We start from the raw sequence: 26,104 nt of genomic DNA, 5'->3' as shown, positions 1-26,104 counted from the left end.
AAAATACATAAATGTGTAGTGTTTTCCGATAGGGTGGCCTTATGTTTTAGAACAGTTCCTGGAGCCAGGGCCTATTTTAATATTTGAAAATAGGTTGCTATCAAATGGATTATTTTATTTGGTATTGCTAACCACTGAAGTTGTAAGGAAAGGGAAATAATTTTATAGTTTCTTCCTCCCACAGGTCATAATTTAGTTGTGGACATCAGGATGTTTTTCTTGGCTTACTCTCATTCATGTAGTTTTTCTTGCACATCTGTTACATAAATTACTAAACTATTTCCTTGAAAAATGGCCAGTTTAAGTCACACTTAATAGTGATCAAGAGGTTCGTAACTGTTGGAAAAGAGAATTAAACGACAGACTTTGAGGGGCAGAAATCCAACTACCATCCTGGTTTTAAGTATTTTTTGTTTTGGATCAATTCCTAAATTTTTTGAAGCATTGGAATAATTATGTGCGGCTTCTAGTGTTTCCCTAAAGACTTTATGTTGGACTATAAATAATTAATGACTTTTTAATATGAAAAGGTATTTTAGTCACTGTTTCCATAAGTTTTTATCTTTGATCAATTTACACATACATTCTAATCTGGTACATAGTTTTCCATGGGAAACTAAATTTGGAGTGTTGACTCCTTTAAGACTTACTCATTTTGTGTAACCTTTCCTGACCTTGCATTCTATGTAAACCATAAAATAATGATTTTCTGTGGTGTTTTTTGGGAAAAAGTTCACAAGGCATTAGTTCTGCTAGTTACACCTTATGACAGCTTTACATTTAAGTGATGAATGTGTCAGTGGTTAGAAATCCCAGAAATTTTAGATGTAAGTGATTAGTTTTTACTTTTGTAAACTGATAACAGAATCAGTACTGGAAATTCTCCTGGAATATTAGGTCATCTTCCATAAGCAAGGGACCAAGTATTTATTTAATGTACAATTTGAATTGTATGGAGTGGGAATGCCACTTTTTAAGCTTGAAATCTTTATTTTTTTATTTTTTAAAGGTTTTATTTATTCATGAGAGACACAGAGAGAGGTAGAGACAGACACAGGCAGAGGGAGAAGCAGGCTCCATGCAGGGAGCCTGATATGGGACTTTATCCGGGTACTCCAGGATGGCACCCTGAGCCCAAGGCAGACAGGCACAACCGCAGAACCACCTAGGCATCCCAAAGCTTGAAATCTTTAGATAAGGATCTCGTTTGGAGTAGTGATGATCTGTAATAGGCATATTTTCAGATTAGAAGAGAAAATAAGTCATAAGTTGGCTAATGCCAGTTACTGATAAAAGTTCTTAAATATTTTTTGCATTACATTTCTTACGCTGTAACCATTCTCCTTTTTAAAATACAGTAGATTCTTTTTTTTTTTTTTTTTAGAGATTTATTTTAGAAAGAGAGAGAGAGTGGGCCAGTGGGGGTTGGGGGGAGAAGAAAACAGAGATCATCTCCAGCACACTTGAGCTGAGCATGGAGCTGACAGGGAAATCGATCCCAGAACCCTGAGACTGTGACCTGAGCTGAAACTGAGAGTCGGATGCTGAGCCACTCAGGTGCCGAAGATTCTTGATTTCTCTGTTGAGTTTTGACTTTTTAAAACAGATTTAGACTTGTTAACAGAAAATAATGTATAATTTTGTTATGATCCAAATCTGATTTACATGTGTAGAAACAAGTCACTAAGCTAAACCAGGCACTGAAATCCACGGGGCAGCTCTGTGAATTTCTTTGTGAAAAACAACTCAAGAAAGTACTGGTAGTGAATGTGGCAGAGCCTAAGAAAATGATGATTAATAGATGAAAAATAGTAGCTTTATAAAGCATGTTTAGAGAGGAACTCATTGGGTTTGGTAGTACCTTGGACTGATGACATGATCAAATCTATATGGAATCGATAAAAAAAAAAATTATGAGTTTTCTGCCATGCATAAGTTTCATACCTAAGAAAGAAAACTTGATGAATTTAATTATTGGTTACCCTGTGTTGGGGAAGTGAAATATGTACAGAATACTTTAAAACTCTTGATGGAATCTGGAAGACTATCAGGAGTCTCTGTACAAACATTTGTGTTCATAATTTTGATAGTAAACAAAGGTTTTATTGTTAACAAATGTTAGGTTTGTTCTTAGTTTTTTTCTACCTGCAGAGTATGTTTAGTGTTTAATTTTAATTTGCTCCTGTCCCCTGCAAAAAAAATGAAAATATATTTTTATAAAATTTATCTTTCTACTTTATCTATAAACAGTACAAATGCAGACTAAAAATTTGACTTAAAATTACAAGAATGTTGAGCCGTTACCAATTAAAAATGTTCAATAATAGGAAAACGTCAAGAGTGATTCAATTTTGTACTCTCAGTTTCCCAACCCCATGAAAGTACTGGATGGAACTATTACTGAAATTGAAGGCCAACATCAATCAGAATGGATCACAGAATTTGGTGGTAGAATGATGGAAGAATAGTTTTTGGCTTCGCAAAGAGTATATTATAGCCCTTAATTTTCTTACAACTTTAAATAATTAGAATTTCAGTTAGAATTACATCAGCTAGAGGTACTTTTCTATTATCATATCATATGGGGAAAGAAAATTGAAAGGGTGTTTTTGAACATCAGTACATTTTCTGTGGTTTTCTCAGCAGAGGCAGGCAGTTTGTGTTTGGAATTAGGCAGCTTTTTTGTCTGTACTATGTTTTTAAAATGCTGTAGGTACCCAGTTACAGTATCTAACTTGATCTTTGAGTATCCAGAATTACCTTAAAAAGAACTTCAAAAAGTTGGAGCTTTAAAAAGTAAACTGTGGAACTCTTCTCCTTTCTCATAAAACCTGTCAGTAAACTGTTCTTTAATATTTATCTGGTGTTAATATTTTTTTCCTATGATGGCTAAAGGATGAGGTGTAGTATTTCAGTGCAGATTCTTGATGGCTCTTTTAAAAGCAGAGTTTCATGTTTCAGCATTTAGTCTTTTAGTGTTCCCTCTTGAAAAGTAAAGAGGAAAACAGAAGGTGCATAATCCAGCATGGTCCTTTGTGTAAATAGGTGAAGTCATAAATAATATGCACATGAACATCCCACATATTTATGATATAAGTGGATTGAAATAGGGCATGTTTTTTAAGTAACCACATTACTCTCCTGAAATCTTGTTACTTCAAAAGAATGGATAAGAGAGTCTCAGATTTTTGATGTCTTCAATTTCAGTTTTCAAACTATTTTTTTTACCTTGCTTTTAAGAGAATTTGTATTTGGGTAGGGCATGTTGGCTTCCTCTTTTCCAGTTGGGATACTTTGTATTTAAGATTTAGTAAAGCTGAAGAAAATGTAATTTCCATGATTGTTAATATATTTCTTTAGAGATTAAATCAACATTTAGTTCTTTTAGTAGCACAGTTTGTGATGTCATCTTTTTTTTTTTTTTAAGAAAGTGGGGGGTGGGAGGCAGAGGGAGAGGGAGAGAGAGAATCTTAAGCAGGCTCCACACTCAGCATGGAGCCTGATGGGGGTTCCATCTCACTTCCCTGAGATTGTAACCTGAACTGAAATCAAGAGTTGGACACTTATCGACTGAGTCACCCAGGTGCCCAGATGACATCTAAATGTATTAATTAGCAAGTTTTTTCTTTTAGGTCATATGATTTTACCCAGTTCTCTAATTTTAGGGAATTGTGGCATAATAGAACATGGGCTTTGAAATTAGGAAACCTAGAAGAATTTAAACATCAGTTTTTTACTAATCATGTGCTACTGAGTGAGTTTATTTAACTTCTCTACCAATGAGTTGCTATAAAATATATTTTTCCTCCTCTCTGCTCACTCATTTTTTCTATTTGGTAGAAGGGGCTGCTGCTGATAATGACAGCATGGCAGCACTGGAGAGAGAGTGGCCAGCATTAGGTTTATTATAGTGTTTCTTCTCTACTTTCCAATATTTATTTTATTAGGTTTCTTCTTCTGGTGTGGAGGGAGCACTGTAGTTGATTCCTTGTATTACTTTATTTTTTACCTAAGATATTATATAATCAAGTATGATAATATTTGCTTTAGTGACATTAAATTAATTCTTCTACTGAACCATTTCTTGTGTTAAGATTTTTTATTGCTTTTTCAGATCAAGAAGGCTTTTTTTTTTTTTAATGGGTAGCAAATATCCAGCCAAGCAAATGAATCAGTTTTTCCACCTCCTCACACTGTTCTATGTAACCAATTTCAGATTTCTGCTAACAATGAGAGTTATGGATTTGTTGGATTTAGGAGTACTAGACTTTTTGGTTGTTGATCACAAATCTGATTCTGTTCACAGGACTGTAATACATGTTACTTGATTTTAAAATACGAGTATTGGGGACACCTGGGTGGCTCAGTCGGTTAAGCATCAGCTCAGGTCATGATCCCAGGGTCCTGAGATGGAGCCCCCACATTAGGCTTCCTGCTGAGCAGGAGGCCTGCTGGTCCCCCTGCTTGTGCTCTCTCTCTCTCTCTCTCTCTCTCCATCAAATAAATAAAATCTTTAATAAATAACAGAGTATTATTATACTGAATAAAATATTCAGCTTGCACATAAGGGTAGTGTGGTAAAAGCCATCCCTTGATGAAAAATGAGTGTAACATCAATCAAACTTTTAGAGCAAGTATTCTTAAAACTATTTTCTAATAGTAGACTAATGAGGTCTACAATCAAACTTTTAGAGCAAGTATTCTTAAAACTATTTTCCTAATGTCTTGGCAGGAAGCTTAAAAAAAAAAAGGAACAAGCATAAAAAAAAAATTTTGTTACCTGAGGAAACTTTCTTTTTCAGTGTTTATTTTATGGGTGTTTTATTATTTTTAACTTATTGAAAGATTGATACTTTACAAGGAGCATAATAGTTTTACCTGTATCATAAAAGTATTTTCTGAAACCTTTGTGACATTGAGATAAAGAGGTGGCTTTTAAATATAAGTTTTAATGTTCAGGAATCATTCTTTTCTAGAAGTGTTTCTTAAAAACATGTTAATTTTAATATTAGGCACTTAAATTGTTCCTGTAGTTTTACACATGCAGCACTTTGTATACGTACATTTTAGTTACTAGTTCGCTGCCCTTATTAACCTGATAAAAGGAGACTTTGTAAGTATAAATTATACTTTCCATGGTCTACCATGATGCTTATTTGCCTATAAAGAGTTAAAAAGTTGCTAATGACAATACATGTACTGATGATACAGTACTTTTTATTTTTAGGGGCATTTAATACTTTTCACTTGATTATAGTATACTGTTCATGGGAGGAAATTCAGAAAATACAGGAAAGTATAAAGAAAAAAAATACCATTTAAAACCATTACTTTTAACACTATGTCCCTGTCCCTTGCTGCCTGTTTTCCTGTTACATGGACTCTGTCTGCAAGTGTGGATGGATATACATATGCATGCATACAATTAAACTTAAAGATCTAAAAGAAAATAACTGCTAAATATTTTCTTGATCTCAGAATGAAGTCTTTATATAATATGCTTAAAACTAAAAGAAGAAAACATTAAAAATATGACTCTTTTTTGAAAAGGAAGTAAAATTAAGACAACCTAGGGAAAATACTTAAATCAGTGTTTCAATTTCCTTATTCCTTTGTTAGCAGGTAGAACTGAATAATACCTAAGCTTTACCTTTTCTCTTAGTGTATAGTTTTGTTTTAACAAAGCATATTGAACTTTTAACAAGAACAAATATCAATAAGGTCTGTTCAAATTTTTTCTTGTCATTCATTAATGCAGATTAGAAGAAGCATTGATCATCTATGAATAGAAGCCCCATTTTAGGGATCCCTGGGTGGCACAGCGGTTTGGCCCCTGCCTTTGGCCCAGGGCGCGATCCTGGAGACCTGGGATCGAATCCCACATCGGGCTCCCGGTGCATGGAGCCTGCTTCTCCCTCTGCCTATGTCTCTGCCTCTCTCTCTCTCTCTCTCTCTGTGTGTGTGTGTGTGTGTGACTATCATAAATAAATAAGTAAAAATTAAAAAAATAAATTAAAAAAAAAAAGAAAGAAAAGAAGCCCCATTTTAGCTTTTACTTTCAACCAGAGTCTTGCCTCTAAAATATGGACCCAAACTTGTTAAATAAAATTTCTTGGTATTTTATCAGTAGAGAGAGGTGAAATAAATAGAAAATGAGGAATAAAGAGGAGAGCCAAAATGAACACTAATAATTTACAAAGTGAATAATCAATCCTTGAATAATTGAACATTGGCTATGCGGACACAGCCATAGAAGCATATGTACAGAATTTGAGGGCAGTAACTTTCAGCATTTGGCATTAAAGATCTAGTGAGTGAGCGGTGCTGAGTTGTCCAGGGTTAAGTACTCTCACTGGGGACTCCCTTAGTCCTGTCCTACCTGTTGGGGTGTTGTGAGGAGCAAATGTAAAAGCACTTATAGATGCAATAAAGAATCTTACTAATACAATAATGATTTTAATTGTGGATTTTATCTTTGTAAAAAGCAGTGATTCAATATTGCTTTAAGGTAAAATCTTCAGAACACGAGCAGCTTCTTACATTCTTCACTCTTTGGTTATTTCCTGATAATTTCCTGTAATTTTGTTTGCAGAACACATCCTAGACCTTTGTCTGAGTTTTGTGTGTTAAAAAAACTGTTGGAAGAGCCCCCTCTAGTGTCTGGAGTATCCATTTTTAAAACTTTTTTTTTTTTTTTTTTTTTTGGTCAATCAGAAGTTTTAGGAATTAAACTAGCTATTTTTCCTTTCACATCTGGAGATAATTTCTTTTTTACTTTTCTTTTTTTGGTGGAGGGAAGGGGTTATTCTCCTTTTTTGAAAAGGTCACTGGAATTATGGGTAGGGTGTGGATTGAGGGCAGCAGAAAACATGGGAAAGGAAGGATCAAAATGCCATTTCTACCTTTTTAGAAATAGTTATTTTTAAGTGAGCTGGAATAGGGCCAAACTATACAGTGTCATGTTTTGTTTGTTTTAGTTTACATTTGTTTCTGAATTAGGTACAGCTTAAAAATACTTTGTTTTGGAATTCTTTATGGCCATTGGATCTCATCTTAAGAGTTCTTTGCAGTTTCTGAAGCAGCAGTTTCACTGGAAAATGGCTTTAAAATTGAGCCTGATTTTCTTTGTGGAAGTGTTGTAACTTTGTTTCTGTTTGTTTTTACTGCCATATCTTTTTGTGGATACACTTTGTAACTATATTGTAAATGTTCTAATGCTAAGTTGTCATTTTACATAGTTCCCATTGTTTTTCCCATAAGGAGATTCTTAAATTATTGGCTCTCTGCCACCTCTCCCTGTAAACACACAGCACTCAAACACACAGGCCTTCAGCTAAGAATCTTGTGAAGGGTTAGAGAAACAGGACCTTTCTCATTTGACCCATGGGTTTTTGTAGCTTGAACAAGGAAAGTAGTGTTCTGAAAGCTACAGCATTTATGAAGGCTCTAGTGAAAATATTTCATGTGCATGGACTAGAGATTAACTCCTTTCATCTTGTTCTCTAGCAAATTAAACAATGCAAACAGATTTTAAGTGCATTCTTGGTAATGAAATGCTTGGGTGAATTATAATCCTAATTGCTATTGTTCATTCCCACAGCTGCATGTTGACACTTATAACAGCCTAAACCATGCATTCTTCAGCCACTAGGATAAACAAAAGCATTTTGAAATCCATCATTTTGTGGCATCTTAAATTGCATATGTCATTGGCTGCCTTGATTTTATTTTGTTTCCATTGTGGAAGAAATTAGGGAAAATGTTAGTCCTTTGTATTTATACATAAAATTATTGTCAATAGAATCATTACTGGGTTTTTATGAAAATTCATTCTTTAATAGTCTTAATTTTTAAAGGAGGCAGTAGAAGTTATGTCACAGGGAAACAATTTGTATTTGTTATCAAACTAGTTGATATTTTAGGAGGCAGCTTTCTCCAAAATTTGAAAGAAAGTAATAGGATTTCACTTTTCTTCTTAGTAGAATAGTATTCCTAATGTAAATCTAGAAGCTAGATTTATTTTGTGATTTGGCAAGTCATATTTATATGTGTAATGGTTCCTTTAAAATTTGACCCAAAACCATTTATTGGTCTCTTTCTTTAAGGGCAAAGAAAGGGAAATGTTTGCAATGAATTTAAAATTCGTATTTCTTTATATTTGAGAAACAGGTTTGAATACCAATTGTAATCAAACCTTTCTTCCTTTAAAAAATATAAGTTTTTGATAGCTGAAAAACCATACAGCAAGAGTAGGGTATATGGATGTAATAGTTAACAAATTCTGATTTTTCTCTATTTCTAAGGCTTAATTGAAGGCTTTAAAATTGAAGATTCGAATGACCATATTCATAAGCATCTATTATAAGTGCTCTCAGTAATAATAGGAGCTTTAGATGTCAAATGAATATTGCTACAGTTTGTCACATTTTCACAGCATTTCTTTATTCCTTAGAATGTCTTTCAATTCTTAAGTTCATAGGAGTATGGAAATTGTTTTAATAAGCAAACATTTTGCTGCCATCTTGTATCTTAATTTTAAGGTGCCCTTTTCAAAGTTAATTCATTCTTATAAAAATATTAATATTTTTAAATTCTTCTAATAGGTGATTGTTGTCTGTAATAATAATAGTAATAGCAGCTAACCTGTGTTGAGCAATTCCTGTGTGTCTCATACTGTGCTAATAGAAACCATTTGAGATGCTACCCTTTGAGGTAGTATTCTTACTTACTCCCATTTTGCATTTGAGGAAACTGGAATATAGACAGAATAATTTTGCCAGGGGTGCCTGGGTTGTTCATTGAGCATCTATCTGCCTTTGGCTCAGGTCATGATCAAGGTCCTAGGATCGAGCCCAGCATGTTGCCTGCTTCTCCTTCTCCCTCTATTGCTCCCCCTGCTTGTGCTCCCTTTCTCTCTTTCTCTCTGCTCTCCTGAATATATAAATAAAATCTTAAAAGAGAAAAAAAAGAATACTTTTGCCAAAAGTCACAGAGAAATTGGAGTCTAATCTTTCTGACTCCTAGAACCCATGTTCTTGACTGACCACTACTGAAGTCTTAAGTGAAAGTTAAATGTTATCATACAATCTCTAAGTGGAATATTATGTAGCCATCAAAAGTGAGGCTTATGGTAGCTAGTGACATAGGAAATGTATGTGATGTAATAAGCAAAAAAAGGGACTCCTGGAGGCTCAGTGGGTTGAGCGTCTGCCTCCGGCTCAGGGTGTGATTCTGGGATCAAGTCCCATATCAGGCTCCTTGCAGGAAGCCTGCTTCTCCCTCTGCCTGTGTCTCTGCCTCTCTCTTTGTGTCTCTCATGAATGAATAAATAAAATTAATTAATTAATTTTTAAAAAATAAGTGAAAAAAGACCAAGTGATTACAGTTAAATTTTAATAGCAATTTTAAATATTTTTAGAATTTCTAGAATTTTAGAAGTTTGTCATTGCTTTTTTTAATGCAATATAGATAATATTCTTTTTTTTTTTTAAGATTTTATTTATTTATTTATTCATGAGACACAGAGAGAGAGAGAGAGGCAGAGACATAGGCAGAGGGAGAAGCAGACTCCATGCAGGGAGCCCAACGTGGGACTCGATCCTGGGTCTCCAGGATCACAACCCGGGCTGCAGGCTGTGCTAAACCTCTGCGCCACTGGGGCTGCCCATATTCTGCTCTTATATAATTTTTCTGATTAATTTACAGAAATTTTGTTAAAGCAAGAGTACATGTAAACCAGATCTGGTTGGAAAAGTGACAACTTAGTTTTATAATAGACTCTAGCATGTTCAGTTTCCTTTTTAATTTGACCCAAAGCCATTTTTTACTGGACTTATGCCAGGTCTAATGTAATCTCTCATCTGTATTCTGGGAGGCTAATGGAATAATAAAATTTTCTTAAATATAACTTAAATGTGTTTTATCGTATCCTCGAAATAGCTTACGCACAAAAGATGTTTTCTTTCCCACCCTGTAGAGGTATCTCATTAGGACACCCAGTAGTGTCATTATTAAGTTTTCATGTGTTTCTCAGTTTTGATGCTAATCTTTGTGTGTATGTGCGTGCATTTTTTTTTCTCTGCAGCACCAATGTGGTTATGAATTATTCAGAGATCGAGTCTAAGGTTCGAGAAGCAACGAATGATGATCCTTGGGGACCTTCTGGGCAACTCATGGGAGAGATTGCCAAGTAAGTGATAATTTGACTCAGCAGTGCAGAAAGAATCCAACTATCTTTACATAGAAATACAAAATTTGCTTTCAGTTTTAAACAGTTTAGCTGCCAGATACAAATTTTGCATAATCATTCAGATATTAATGGAGGAAGTTTTACGCAGAGTCCCATTTCCCCTTAAAAATTAGCTCGAAAAAGTACTACCAAATTTTTCAACAAAGTTTAGAGACTTACTGTAGCTTTTTATAAAATTTTGACAAATGTATAAAATAACTTGAAATAAAGTTAGGAAATTTTTTTTGATGAGCATCTAGACCACCATCCTGGTAAGTAAAGGGATTGTAAAGGATGAGATTAATTAGTGGGGTTTACATGTGTCCTAGACATTGTACAAACTATGAGAAAAATATTTTCATGGAAACATATCTAAATTTTTTGTATTAAGCTTATTAAATATTTTAAGCTCTTTGGGAAAACACAGTAACTTAGAACAAGTCTGCCATCTACTGTTAAAATTAATGTATTGCAAAGTCTTGAGGAAAATTATTCTTTTTCAGGGCTACATTTATGTATGAACAATTTCCAGAACTTATGAACATGCTTTGGTCACGAATGTTAAAAGACAACAAAAAAAATTGGAGAAGAGTTTACAAGGTATGGACGTCATTTTGTTTTTATTACTTGACATGTTGAAAACAAATGCTTGAAATTCTGAGATATGCATACATAAGTGATTATGAAGGACATTAAATCTTAGGATATTCTTAAACAGGTAAAAGAAGATTTGCTAGTCACCATAAACAACTATTCTGAATGTAAAATGTTTAAAATTAATGTTAATAATACTTAAAAATATCTTCATTTAGTAGTTAAAATTTTTCCTACCAAAAATATATTTGCATATCAAAAGTAACGAATCCACAGTTGGATGCATATTTAGTGTATGAGCAATTAAAATGAAAACCACAGTGTAATATGGTTTCTCATCTCTACATAAAATTTGCCTAATTTATAATAATTTTAACACAGTGTTCTGCACCAGAAATGTTAGTTTAAAATATAGAGATTCTAAAACATATTAAAATTCTAACATTGTAAATTTCCAAATATGTACTTTTTATCAGATACCTAATGTAGAATTCTAAAGATTGTCATCTGTTTCCCAAACCCGCCATATTTTCTTGCTACTCAGATTTCTGTGCTTTCAAAATGGCATATAATGTTTATATCTGAAACTTTGAAAGCAACATTTTGACTTCCAGGATTGAAGAGCAATGCTTTATTTAGTTCATGTTTTTGATGTTATTTGTTTCTGAAAACATTCACTGTCATTCTTTTAGCTTATATAATATTTGTGATAAAATAGTTGCTGTTTCTTTATGTGAGGTTTGTTCCAAGCAAAGTTAAGTTCACAATGCATCATTCAGTGGTTTTTAGTGTATTGACAAAGTCGTGCAGCAGTCAACACTACCTAATACCAGGATTTTTTCATCACCCCAAAAAGAAATCCCATAAAACCTTTATTTTCTCGTATTTGTTGGCAGCTAGTTTCTGAAACAAAAGTCACATCATTAACTTCCAAATTTAATTTGATCTGGGGAAAATGCTATGGGATCATATAATTACTAAATAATTGTTCTCTTTAACTGATGTTTCTAACAATTCACCATTCTCTACTGCCTAGATGAAAAGTAAAAACTGAGCCACTTTCCAGAAGCTTAGTGTTTATTTGTATCATACATTCAGGTATTTCTTAACATCAGAGAGCTATTTTTTCTTAATCTTTTGACACATGGTAACAATGGACAGCTTATAATTATTTACCGTGGTTACAAGAGGAATTTCAAATTGACTATGTATTTAAAGTCCAGTATAAGGTAAAGACATTCCCCCTGCCCTCTCCCTTACCCCCACAAAGATTATTTGCTAATGTTGGAATTACTATTTTTTAGCCATTTACCAAAGCTCTACCAGAATTTATTTTGTTAAATCATTTTGTGCTTTGTATTTTTACAGTCATTGCTGCTTCTAGCTTACCTCATAAGGAATGGATCAGAGCGTGTTGTTACAAGTGCCAGAGAACACATTTATGATTTGCGATCCCTGGAAAATTACCACTTTGTAGGTGAGCAATAGAAAAACCTTATAAGCAAATTAAAACAGTAGTTGGAGTTGTCAGTCACCTGAACCAGCTTAGAAGCTTCTCTGCTCTAATTAGAATGTGACTATTGCTGGTTGTGTGACGAGTGCAGAATCCAAGACGTGGGGCCCTAGAGTATTAATTAGTGAAGACAAGAACTTGCAGAAAAGACTGGCTAATAACAACAGAACCAACACAACATGAGTGTTCGGGTTTATATTAAAATATGCACTGGAGACTGGTCCCCTGTGGTGTCCATAAAGGAATAGCTTTAATCATATGGGAAGAAAAGGTTAGAGCTCCAAAACACACACATCTGTTTGAAGCTGGGTTTTTTTTTTTTCCTCCCACCAAATAATATTTACTGTGCAAAGGCAGCAAGGCCAGAGTGTGTTTTGAATGTGAACGAGGATACAGAATAAACCACATTTCATTTTGTTGTGTACCCCAGTTGAAAGCACTTTAAAAATTCAGTTTTTCAGCTACACTAAATTCTGGTAATTAGTGTTTCCAAACTTGTATTGGGGAAACCAAAGCATTTGGGTACATTTTAGTCATTAAAATGTTAAAGTGAATCTTTTGTTGTTAAACTACTGTAGGAAAAGAAAACATTTATGGATATAAGTCTTTTTCATATGGTCATCATTAGTAATGCTTTTTTAGTAGCTCTTTCATTTATCTTACGTAGCACCAATATCTGTGGTTCTTGTTAATTCACTTTTACATGCTCTTACAAGCCAGAATTGAATCTCAAGACTTAGAATTTGCTGATGAGAAAATGACGAAATTCAGTAGCACTATTTGCCTCTTTTTGTTAATTTTAAATATTGAAGTTGGTTTTTTATGTTGAAATTTTCATGTCTGTTTTTTGTGTTAAAGGGTTTGATATTTATTAATTCTTAAGGTTTTGTTTCTCCCTTACCATCCTCACAGATGAGCATGGCAAAGATCAAGGTATAAATATTCGCCAGAAGGTGAAAGAATTGGTTGAATTTGCCCAGGATGACGACAGGCTTCGTGAAGAGCGAAAGAAGGCAAAGAAGAACAAAGACAAATATGTTGGGGTTTCCTCAGACAGTGTTGGAGGATTCAGATACAGTGAGTATCAAAGACAAACTGACACCTATGCATCCATTTAGCTTCCTGGATATATTTTAAGAATCATTAAAATACAAAAGACCAAAATAACTTGCCTTTTTTTTCCCCAAAAAATAGAATATGAAAATATATGAAGTACCCTTTTTGGTTTCTATTATATGGATATTAGGAATATTCTATTTTTTACTTTTGTGGGTTCAAGAATATTATTTTAACAATTAGTCATTAATTAAATGATGATAAACTTTAAGTTGACACAATAAAACAGATATATACCCTTCCCTCTTGATTTAAAAAGAAAAAAGATTTCTGTCCTCACCGTTTAGAGCATAAAAATATGAAGTTTGATAAAGAGCTTCATCTTCCTTATTTGAAACACATTAGCTCTATTTTGGGCCAAAAATAGGTAAGCTTCCTATAAGTTAGTCCTGCCTCAGTCTCTTCCCTTACCTAAGCAATACTTTAATTCAACACAGAAAAAGGTGACAGTACTATCAGTTTTTCATCTAGGCCTATCACTTTATTTTTCCTAACACGTTTAAGAGCAACTGTAATATTGACTCCTTATGTTTATTTTTAATATAATATAGCTTCCCTAAAAATAGATCACTAGGTACTTGAAACAGGCACAGAAAATAAGAAAACTCCGTTATATCATGTCCCTTTAGACTCATTCAGTCTTCTGTAAACTCTGACCATCTCCTGGTCATTTTGTATATATACAGACAGGCTAGTGCTCTGTATACTCAGCCACAGATTGGGACTTCCCAACTACCTCCCACCCATATCAGAAGTTCTTTTGTATTTGGATTACATTGGGATCTTAACTCCTGCATTAGAACCATGTAAAAATTTCTATTTCTTGTGATTATCTACAAAATAATATCTTCACTCCTTCGCTGCTTTGCTTCCTTGCTCTCAGAAAAAATACTGTACTTAATTATTAAAGGACATTTTTAACAGGAAAATTCCTTTCTTTTTATTACTAAGCATCACAAAAAGTTCTTGAATTGAGGAAAAATATTTCTCTTAAATCATATAAATAAGTTTTGGAATTTTTATTTTAGGAGAGTAACAAGTTTTTGGATTATTTGCCTAAGTAGTTATTTTATTCTTTAGCTTTTTCAAAGCAGCAGGAGCAATTTAACATGTTTTTTGAGGAGAAATTGCTATTTGCAACTCATTTCTTCATTCTACTTGCTTGTAACCCTTTTTTTACCAGCACAATTTATATAATTTATATAATTAGATTTAGAAAACTGAATAGTCTCAGTCTCTGTGAACTAATTACAACATCTACATTAGAGAGTTGAACATCTTACATATTTGCATCACATTCTTTTAAAATTATATTTGTGATGTTGTATATATTGTTCAAAGACTTAACTAATCAACTTCAACTATTTTATGTCTTTTCATTGACCTTAGATGGTGTCTTACCAGTAATCTGATACCTTTGTAATATGTCCATCACACTAATCAGCTTTGTTTGCATCTGCTTTCATTTTTCTTATAAATTTCTTTTCAAAGTCTAGTTTATCACATTTTCATTGAAATGTACATTCATGTTATTGGAAAACCACTCATTTTTATAAAGCCATTTTGTCATATTCTTTTTAAGTTGATGGTCACTTTCAGATCTAGCTAGTGGACATATCTTAAAATCCTCCTACAGAAAATTTTGGCTTTGGCAGTTTTAGCAGGCAGTTCTACAGAATGGTTTTATTTAATCTCCAAAGGGTTTTTTTTGCCACCAGAACTAGTTCACCAAAGTTGAACACAAAGGCTCAGCTACCTTTTGATTATTTTGTTGTCATTGCGCTTTTCCCTTTTCTTTTTAGCCTGCCTTAATTTTCATTGTTTTCTTCTTTTTAACCTCATGTGATTTCTCTGTACTGTCTACTCTTGGCTTTTTGGTTGAGTTTGGATAGGCCCCCAAGGTCAAGGTCTAAAATTTTGACATTTTGGGGTTTTTGTTTACCATGATCTATTCTTTTCATTCTCAAATTTCACACAGAGTCACCCTAGGTTTTGCCATCCTGGCATATGTTTACTCTTGGTGTTTGAAAGATCATCACTGTTCCGAACTGCTTGAGCATATTTCATGATTCTAGTCTGTGTAGTTTTGGGTGGTTAGAATATTCTTTTTATAATAATTAAAAGATGCTTTCCCATGCCATAAAATCCGTTTCTAGTTTGACACTTAAAGAATAATAGTTATTTTCAGCATATTGGGACATGTAGCACTCAGAGTGTTGTGTCCTATAGTTGGTGTTTTTTAAGAGACTGTTGCTGTCCAATACTTTTCTAATAATTGAAGAACCATTAAGAGACAAGAATGAAATATGTATTATACGACTTTTGTAAAAACAAAAAGATTTCCATTTCTCTTTGACTTATATAGCCTGTGTTGGTTTTTGTGTTTTCCTCTACTCTTTTAAGAACTTACAGATAATGCTGTGCTGTGCATTAAGGTTGTGTAAGTTTTCATAAACAAAACCTTTTGAATCTGCATTCCTGCCACTTAATGACTGGCACTACATGCTGTGCCTTGCTGTAATTGTGTTGATTCAGCACTGTGGGAGCTTTCTGTTTTCCTTTGAAAACTATTTTATTATGAGGAAAAGCTTCAGAAATAAGGACTGTAGACACCTTTTGAATTTAATGTCCTTAAAGTTGCTTTTCTTTTTAATGCTTTATATAGGTGAAAGATACGATCCCGAACCCAAATCAAAATGGGATGAAGAGTGGGATAAAAACAAGAGTGCTTTTCCATTCAGTGATAAATTAGGTGAACTGAGTGATAAAATTGGAAGCACAATTGATGACACCATCAGCAAGTTCCGGAGGAAAGATAGAGAAGACTCTCCAGAAAGATGCAGGTATTAACACTTTGTCTCCTGGGTCTTTTGAAAAGGGTGCTGAATTTATGCAGCTGGGTTTTTGTTTATCTAAAGTTCATCTTTTCTTTTTTCTTAATAGATTTTTTTTTTGAGCAGTTTTAGGTTCACAGAAAAATTGTACATAAAGTAACAGAGTTGCCATGTTAACCCCCCACCTTGTGCATGCATGTGTGCTCATGCGTGTGCGTGCACGCACACATGCACGCACACACACAATTTCTCCTGTTATTAACATCTTGCATCAGTGTGGTACATTTATTAACCATTGAAAACCAATCTTGATATACTATTCTTAAATAAAATCTGTTATTTGCGTTAGGGTTCATTGTGTTGTGCAGTTGAGAAATACATAATATCCAGCATTATAGAACCATACAAGATAGTCGTACTTCCCTTAAAAATGCTCTATATAAAAATATGGCATGATTTATGAATTTGCATGTCATCCCTCAACAGGGGCCATGCTAATCTTCTCTGTGTTGTTCCAGTTTTAGTGTATTTGCTGCTGATGTGAGCACTCTGCAGCTGTTTTTAAGATGCTAGGTCAAACATTATTTGTAATTAGTATTGATATATTCCATGTTGTGTATGTCCATTTATTTCTAAAGTTGATCACATTTTCTGTATGTTTTTATTCAGGCTATTTATTGAAAAGAATTTTCCCAGTAAGAACTTTCATAGCTCATTTGGCATTTGGGCATCGGATCACCCAGTCTCTAAGTTATTGCTGAGGGATAATGAAGTTTATTATTAATAAACTTCACTAAGGGATCCCTGGGTGGCGCAGCGGTTTGGCGCCTGCCTTTGGCCCGGGGCGTGATCCTGGAGACCCGGGATCGAATCCCACGTCGGGCTCCCGGTGCATGGAGCCTGCTTCTCCCTCTGCCTGTGTCTCTGCCTCTCTGTCTCTCTCTGTGTGACTATCATGAATAAATAAATAAAATCTTTAAAAAAAAAAAAATAAACTTCACTAAATAAGTTTAAACAAAAGTTAAAGGGTTTGAAATTTAACTCTGTGACATTTTATAATGATTCCATGCCAGTGTATACAAGGAAAAAAAATTCAAATGAATTTTTAAGCTAAAATGTTTTCAAGTGTAGATCTATATTTTCATAAACTATATTTTTTGATGTCAGAGCATTTGTATTTCATTTTATGTAGAACAATACTTTGAACTTTGCAGCATTCACTTTTTGTTCTTACCTACCCATATAGCTATAAACTATATAAAAGTTAAAAGGGTAATATATATAGCACTTTATTTGCAAGGCAGGTTTTACAAGTTCTTTGTCATTTGTGCCTCAGAGTATTTCTATTAGAAAGGCTAGATCAAGGATTTTACTCTTATTTTTTAAAAGTAAAACCTGACGCCTAGTCAGGCTATGTGGAACTTTTGTAAAGTAACGGTTAGTGATGGAGCTGTTCCTTCAAGTGAGTTCTTATAACTAAGTACCATCTTTCTCCTTTATGTTTTTGCTAAAAAAAAGAAAAAAATCTTAATGGTTCAAATTTAGGGGTCATTAAAAAGAAAATTTTGAAGCAATTTTAAAATACTTGTTTAGTGTTTAGTGTCTTCGATATGTTTCTGTATTTATTAAATTTCTCAAATGCCTGTCTTTTTTAAGACTGCTGCTGGAATATAATCTTTGAAGAGCCAGAATTTACTTTTAGTACCTTAAATATATCTATTTTACAACTACATTTCTAGCTCATTTATATTGAAGACTATGTATATTTAAAATAACAAACACTAAACTTGGGAAACTGTGCCTACTCAAATATTCTGTGAATATTCAATTTTTTCTCTCATGATTGTTCTCATGGCCTCTGTGTTTATGTTTTTAGTTTGGTTTAGAAAACATAGTGGCCATATATTCTGTTGCTATTTCCTGAAGAGATGTGGAGATCAGGTGGGTTGGGGTAGGCTGGTTAGAGATCTAACTATGCTCATTCTTGTGTGTTGCTTTACTCTGCCACCCTTAGTTTTTCTTTCTTTGCTTTGTCTTTTTTTTCTTCTGTCTCTCCCTTGATTTTTTTTTCTTATTGCCTCTATGACAAGTTCTGTTATAGTTCCTAAGTCTTTTACTAAGTATCCAGGTTTAAGAGTAAAAATGTAGTGTGTATTATTTATCATAGTAACTGAAGAGCACACCAGGGATCTGAGTATTTGTGAAAGAAGAGTAGACTTTTAGACAAAGTTGCATGAGACCTCTGGGATGTTACCAGAATGACAGACTTATTTTTAGTTCGTTATTAGATTCAAGAATTTTTGAACATTGATCAGATATGAAGCTTCCATTTCATTGTGTGCTAGTCAGTTTTATATTCTCAACATATAAAGAAATTACCTTGCAGTGAAATCAGATTGGACATCAGGAAGATAAGAAATTTAGCTTTACTTAATAGGGCTGATGATGGGAACCTTTAAGTCATTTGTTGCTGAGAAATTGGTAAGAGACAAGGGCTTTTGAACACCTAATCAGAACTTGTAGATTCCCTAAAATGCTAATAGATAAAAATACATTTAGCCCTTTTGCTCTGTGTGGGAAGCTATTCTTGATCCTTGATTTATAGAGGTTCCAAATTGATTTATATTTAAGTAGAAATTGCTTTAGATTTGTCTGGGATAAATTAGTAGAGTTTTAAGGAGAATTTTAAGCATTTTGTTTCAGAATATTTATAAATTAAATCATCTACTCTAAAATTGAGTAATGTAGGCAATGGAACATATTTCAGGTAATTTCTCTCTGCCTTACTTGTACCAGAAAAGAACCTCAGCCCTATATTACTGAAGAACAAATTAGTGCTGACGTTTTTAATTTGTGGCATGTGAAAAACTCAGTTTTTTTTTTATTATGTATGTTTTTCTTTTGCCTTATTAAAAAGGGAAAATTGTTTTGAATATGCCTTAAAAAGGAATTGTTTCAAAACATTTCAAGTATACTTGCTTCCTGTAAAGCAATTTTCATAGTAAGGTAAGTTTCATCTCCCTACACTGTAGTAAAATAGAGCACTAATGTTGTAAAGTGCAATACTTTATATTTTTTTGCATTTATAGGTGAGCATTTAATCATTTAAATTTAGTTAGGATAGTGTTGAAAATATGTCCACTGAAATTGTAATATTTTATGATGTATTTGTGTATAAGTCAGTGACAGAATTGTTATTTAAATGGGACTGTAGTTTGCACACCATCCATTTCAAGAAAATGGTCATCAAATGCAGATGTTTGAGCTCACAGGATCTCTTCAGTTGATTCTGACATAATACTGTCATTTATTTTTAATTAAGCTTTAAATCTATAATACATAAACACTTGAATTACTTCAGACTTTTTTTATTTGTACACATTTATGTAAATCTGTTTTTGTAGCAGTGTTTTAGACTTACCTAGGGAATTGAACGGGTTCTCATTTCCTCTCCCCAACACATATCATTATTCAGATAACTTAGATAACATTCTGTTGATCCCTGTCAAATAGAGTATGGAATTTTGGAGTTACTGCATTTGAAATTCTTTAGCTCAAATCACTCTGGGCTCCATTTTAAAATAATCCCTTGTCTTATTATTTTGCTTCATTTTTAATATCTTTTAGCGACAGTGATGAGGAAAAGAAAGCAAGAAGAGGCAGATCTCCCAAAGGTGAATTCAAAGATGAAGAGGAAACTGTGACGACAAAGCATATCCATATCACACAGGCCACAGAGACCACCACAACCAGACACAAGCGCACAGCAAATCCTTCCAAAACCATTGATCTTGGAGCAGCGGCACATTACACAGGGGACAAAGCAAGTCCGGATCAGAATGCTTCAACTCATACCCCTCAGTCTTCACTGAAGGTGGGAATGGCACAAGTTTACACACTCTACACAGTTTTATTCTTACAGATTACTTCTAGAATTACTGCATTAATAGGGTTGGGCATTCCTAGGCAATCATATTAATTATAGATCATCTGGCCTGTATTACTGAGAGTCATTAATAATAAGAAATCTCTTTGGGGGAAGAAACCTGTCCAGTTGCTGCACGATTGTGTATGCACTTTCTATGAAAGTAGAAATGACATTTTCGGTTCATTTGGGAAAGGTGGCGAGTTGGAATATGGTGCATTTATTTCCTTCAAGACACTATTACTGGTTGCCAAACATGATGAGATTTACTAAGGAAAATAGAGGAGTATTTAGAAGATGTAAGAAATGACAAAAGAGGACCAAGTATTGATATATAGGGGAAATGGTCTCATTTTTATATAGAGATGTTGCCTATGAAGGGAGTCTTATTTGCCTGATGGTCACTACTGATTAGTAGCAGCACTGCCTTCTACCTTCTTCATTTGTTTTTTATTCACCCACAGAAATGAAATCCACCTACTAGATACCTGGCCACAAGCTAGTGTTTTGTCAGTCTTCCCCACTAGTGTTTACCCAACTTGTGTCTTTGCGTCATAAGTAGCAAAAAGCTAGGGAAAATGTTTTTCTAATGTATGTGTCCTACAAATTATAGTTAACTCTAAAAATAAAGCTAGTCATACTTAGTGGCAAGAACAATTCCTCTGTCAAGATTTGCCAGATATCATCTGTGTATAATTGTACCCATCTTTTTAGTTTTGATGAAAACTTCAATTAAAACTCAACTTTAGTCGTAGTTATTAAAGAGGGGAAATGGCTCTGTCCTTTGTGGTCTTAGATTTCCCCTGCTGTAGATACAGTTAGTTTACTGACAACTGTACAGGGTCTGGTAGATAGTCACAATTAAAGCCTCAGTACATATAACTGTTAAAGGGAGAACTCATATAAGGTTGCACAGGAAAATCAGCCACACTGTATAACTTTTTTTTAATGATTAATTAATATTTTTGTATATTAAAAGATTTTAAATGTCAATTTGTAGTATAGCCTAAATATATTTCACTCTGCCATAAACAGTTTATAGTGTAAGCTTTGCAATTTTTTTTTCCTCCAAAAAGAAAAAAAAGGCCAGAGTTTTTGGAAAGTTTGTCAACTGCTTAATCTCTTTCAATCTCAACACCTTTTGAACCAGCATATAGGTTTTCATCTTTAGGGCTCAAATTAACATGCGTAGGAGCTTACAGTGTTTCCCTATTGCCTAGCAATTCTGTTGTAATTTATTGTATATGTATTGAACACACAGGACATTTGCACCAAGGCGCTTAGGACTATGGGGAAGAGAAAAATCATTGTAAACTCCAGCCCCACATTTTAGTTTGGGAAATAAATGTGAAGCAATTAGATGTGAAGGTATATCAAACGACATAGAATGACTTGTGTGGTGTACAAACAGTAATCAAAGAGTCATTAAATCATGGAATTTTAGAGCTGGATAGGATCTTGTTCTCATATGATTCTGATATATAACACTAAGATTTGAGTGGCATCTGGAAGGTATGTTTTCCAGAGTGAAATGCAGTAGGAAAAGAAATGGGGAAAACAGTGTAGATGTTAGCGATTTTAACAGTGCTAAGGATAGAATTACTTAAAAATGGCACTCTTTCCATAAAACTTCAAGGTCATTTCTCTTTTTTCAGAAAACTAAATGTACTCTTATTATATTACAAGTATTTGGGTCTCAGCTGAGAATCAGATGACTAGAGCAGATTTAGGAAAAATAGTAGAATAAGCTTATTAATTTCTCTGTGTTTTCAGACTTCAGTGCCTAGCAGCAAGTCATCTGGTGACCTTGTTGACCTGTTTGATGGCAACAGCCAATCAACAGGTAAGCTTCCACATTGGCTTTTTTCTTTTCAGTAACCTTGGTTTCAGAGTAATTTTTCAAAATGCCAAATAAAGGATACAATGAAAAATAATTTTTTGCATTGGATTTATTTTTAATGTGAAATTAGTGAGCCTTGAGCATTATTTGGGAAAAATTGTTTAATTGCCTGAAATAAAGAAGAGTGCTTAAATATTTGACCAGTAATTTAGTAATAGCTCTCTGTCTCCTTAACTTCTTAGTACTGAGTATATGGAGTCCTTTGCTTTCTTAAAAGCAAAATGTACTGTGCTCTGCCCATTTTATTGTCTTTTCTTAAATCTTAATTTCTGGCTCTCAACATCAGCTATGGTAGAGTTTATATAAACTTTTCATTCAGTTATTCAGCAAGTATTTATTGAATCAGACACTGGTCTGGGTGGGTGCTCAAGGTATAATATTTAGTGAAACAAAGTTCTCGCCCTCATAGGAAGGTCAGGCGGAAGAAGTAATCATTAATCAGGAGTCACAAATAGTTACCTGGTTATAAACATGCTGAGAGCTTTGGAGGAAAGGGGCATTCTATGAAAGTATGTAACCATCTATCTGACATATTTTAAGGAGGCTATAGCAAAAGAGTAGTCTCTTTACCAAGATTATTTTAGAGATAGGATTAATGATTTCTTCAGTTAGATTTTTAGTATATGCCGGATTTAAGTAATTCCCTATATATTGTTTTCAAGGTAATTGGTATTTGAGGTTGCATTTGATGATTATGGAGTTCTAATAAAGTCCTATGCTACAAGTCAAAACAGCTTAAGAAATATAATTTCTGTTTAAAGATGAACTTTCCCAACCTATTCAAAGTTTATTTCACATTGAAATGTAGATAACAAGATTGATACATAAGTAATATGCAAAATAAATCTATTGTTCCTAGATATGTGTAATGATTTTTTAAAACAATTGTTTTAAAATTTACATTAGTGATGGGACGCCTGAGTGGCTCAGTAGTTGAGTGTCTGCCTTTGGCTTGGGGTGTAATCCCGTAATCTGGGATCAAGTCCCACATCCGGCTCCTTGCAGGGATGCTGCTTCTCCCTCTGCCTGTCTCTGCCTCCCTCTCTCTCTCTGTCTCTCATGAATAAATAAATAAAATAAAATCTTGAAAAAAAATTACGTTAGTGCTTAAGTCTGTGATGGAAATTATTTCTCATTGATACTACATGTAATTAAAGAAAGTCTGTTTTCTCCTTCTTACCCACTATCATAAAATTCTTAGACTGGGATTGAATTTCATGGGGCATCTGGTTCAACAAAGTTTCTGAGCTTCTTCAGTTCCTCTTTTCCCTTTTTTCTATAACTCGTACTGTTCCTAAAATTATTCTGTAAACAGAATAATTGTTCATTAAACTGTCGTGCCCACTGCCACAACTGCATCAGTTGTTTAACAATTGATTTGCCGTCTTTGGGGTGCCTGGGTGGCTCAGTCAGTTAAGCATCTGCCTTGAGTTCAGATCATGATCCTTGGGTCCTGGGATGAAGCCCCACATCTGGCTCCCTGCTCAGCGGAGAGCATGCTTCTCCCTCTGCCTGCCCCTGCCCCTGCTTGTGCCCACTCTCTCTCTCCATCAAATAAATAAAACCTAAACAAAAACCAAAAACAATTTATGCGCCATCTTTTTGTATGCTTAAAATCCTAACTGTAGTGTTAACTGTTAGTTAGCATGTAGTCATATAATACAGATAGAGTGTCACAGAATATCAACTACTTTGGAATTCCTGGCATGAAATATTAAGGAGCCCTTTCATGCATCTGTGGAAAGTTTTAATGGAGCAATCAGAGAAGAATTAACTAGGAAGGTCAGATGAGTGATGTAACTTTTTTCTTCAGTGATATCAAGATTACTTTGAACAGAGAGGATTATTAAATACCAGCATGCTTCCTTTGCTTGGCAAGAACCATTGAGTGCTTTTTCTTCTCCAGTGCAAACAGTAGATTGACTAATTAAATAGAAGTAGCAATTAATATTAATACAGTAATTGAGACAAAGTCTAACATGAAATCTGGGAGGTTTCTTGCCTTAATGTTTGTTTTATCATAATTTTCTGTAAAAACAAACGAGTCTACATCAGAATTATCTTTTAAAGTTATCTTCTATTTGAAACAGTATGTTTAACTAGTTTATGTAGAACCCCTCTATCAGTACATAAATTTTGTTATCCCAAATCTCTGTTTAAATACTTTAGTAATGTATTTTAAATTGACTTCAGCAGTGGAAAAATATTGGATATTAAATCTTTAGAACCTACACATGAAAAAGTCTGAGAATCTACCATATTAAGTGTTGCTATTTGGTATGCCATTTGGGTGTCATTTACCAGATGTGCCTATCCTTATAATATTACCATCATGCATGTAATATGGGCATGAACTGTAAACCTAAGCAGATATGACAGCATCTGTACCTCTCACCAGATAAATACTTCCTCTGAGGATATGCTCAGATTTTCTTTTTTTGTGTGTATGTTAGTACATCCTTTTTTGCTAACATCTTCAAAAGTATGTGTGGTAAAATCACTGTAGAGTCTTTTCCAAGTTTTAAATATATGTGTGAAACCCATTCACCAAGAATTCATCACTACTATGGTGATGTTCTTTTAAGATCTGTACTCTAAAAATATTTTGGTGGCTTTTACACATAGTACATTTCTAAGTAAACATTCTAAAAATAAATTACAGTATTTAGAAAATAAGGCAGTTAAAACTAGAATGCCAAAAACATCCCATTTCATTTTTTTATTGTTTCTCACCTTTGTAAAAATCTACATTGTGTCCTTTGTCCCTTTCTCATTAAGGAATTTAGGTCTTGATTAACATACATTCTGTAAGTTCTCTCTAATAACAATAAATGAGGTTGAAGAGAAAAATACACCATAAGTCAGTACAAACAGAGGGTATTACATGTGACTTGCAATATGTTTTGAATTTCTTTTTTAGTTTAAAAATAGTTTTAAAGATTAAGGTATGTCAAATCCAAAATGTTGATTACATTTGTATTTGAATCTGTTACGTTGTACACAGTACTCACAAAAGTTTGTTGAGGTTATTTATATGAGTATGAACCATGTTGTTACATACTTAGTACACTGACAGATTAGAATTTCCATAAAGTTGTCTCAGTTTAGGCCAAGTTTACTAAAAATAAGTATTTTTTAACATATTCTCTTCACTAATTAAAAGTCATGCATGCTCATTTTAGAAATTTGATGGAAAGCAAGTGATTCACCATGACTTGGATGAGTAATAATTTGGGTGAATATTCTTTTTTTTTTAATTACTCTTTCTATATATTCAGTCAGTATGTTAAGTATTTATTACGTGGCAGATCTTTTTCAGGCTTTTGATAAGGCTTTTATTTTTCTGTGAATTACCTTTCATCCAAGTTCTCATGACCATTTTCCTATGATCATTGATATTTTTTTCACAGACTTGTAATTCCTTTATATCTTAACATTGTATAGATATACTATAATTTATTTAACCAGTTTCTTATTTGGGGGCGGATTGGAGATTAGGTTTTGTTTTGTTTTCCAAATTTTTCTCTATTAGAGTACTGGAATAGCATCTTTGAAAACCATCCAGTTGGTAAGGAGAAAATAATATTTCATTTTATTTTGCATTCGTTTGATGCCTGAATTTGAATACTTTTCATGTTTTTATAGGCCAGTCTTAATTGTCTAGTCATGTTTTTTTGTCCATTTCTTTTAGTGGGGGTATTTATCCTTACTATTTTATATTTAAACTTCTTATATATATTAATCTTTATCATACATTATAATTTTTTACATTTTGTCATTTCTTTTATATTTACTAAAATTCTTGCAGCAGCTTTTTATAATGTAATCTAGATTAAATTCTTTGTTGAAGAAAATTTTCATTTGAAGTTTAAGCACTGTCTAGTTCAGCTGTATTTTTCCTGTTTGCAGTATTGCTTTGGAAAATACATGTTCCCAGCTGGTGATTGTAAATAACCTCCTTGCTATTCCTGAAAAGGCAGATGGAAATGCTTCA

General features: G+C 33.6%; 1 protein-coding gene and 1 non-coding gene across 5 annotated transcripts in view; one reads left to right on the top strand and one right to left on the bottom strand.

Moving 5' to 3' along the window:
* CLINT1 (clathrin interactor 1) overlaps positions 1 to 26,104 on the top strand; it is a 59,274-nt gene that overhangs the window by 21,657 nt on the left and 11,513 nt on the right. For all 4 annotated transcript variants that reach the window (XM_055325346.1, XM_055325345.1, XM_055325348.1 and 1 more), the window contains exons 2-8: positions 10,085 to 10,189; positions 10,732 to 10,828; positions 12,191 to 12,299; positions 13,248 to 13,412; positions 16,117 to 16,294; positions 19,913 to 20,159; positions 21,984 to 22,053. In XM_055325346.1, coding sequence (XP_055181321.1) covers positions 10,085 to 10,189; positions 10,732 to 10,828; positions 12,191 to 12,299; positions 13,248 to 13,412; positions 16,117 to 16,294; positions 19,913 to 20,159; positions 21,984 to 22,053 — 971 coding nt within the window. The remainder of the gene's footprint in view (positions 1 to 10,084; positions 10,190 to 10,731; positions 10,829 to 12,190; positions 12,300 to 13,247; positions 13,413 to 16,116; positions 16,295 to 19,912; positions 20,160 to 21,983; positions 22,054 to 26,104) is intronic.
* On the bottom strand, positions 16,727 to 16,833 carry LOC129510070 (U6 spliceosomal RNA). Its single transcript, XR_008664512.1, has one exon. It is a non-coding gene; the product is annotated as a U6 spliceosomal RNA (small nuclear RNA).

Source organism: Nyctereutes procyonoides, unplaced genomic scaffold, assembly GCF_905146905.1.
Source record: "Nyctereutes procyonoides isolate TBG_1078 unplaced genomic scaffold, NYPRO_anot_genome, whole genome shotgun sequence".
NCBI classification, from domain to species: domain Eukaryota; kingdom Metazoa; phylum Chordata; class Mammalia; order Carnivora; family Canidae; genus Nyctereutes; species Nyctereutes procyonoides.
This window is presented reverse-complemented; position numbering and strand designations above follow the sequence as displayed.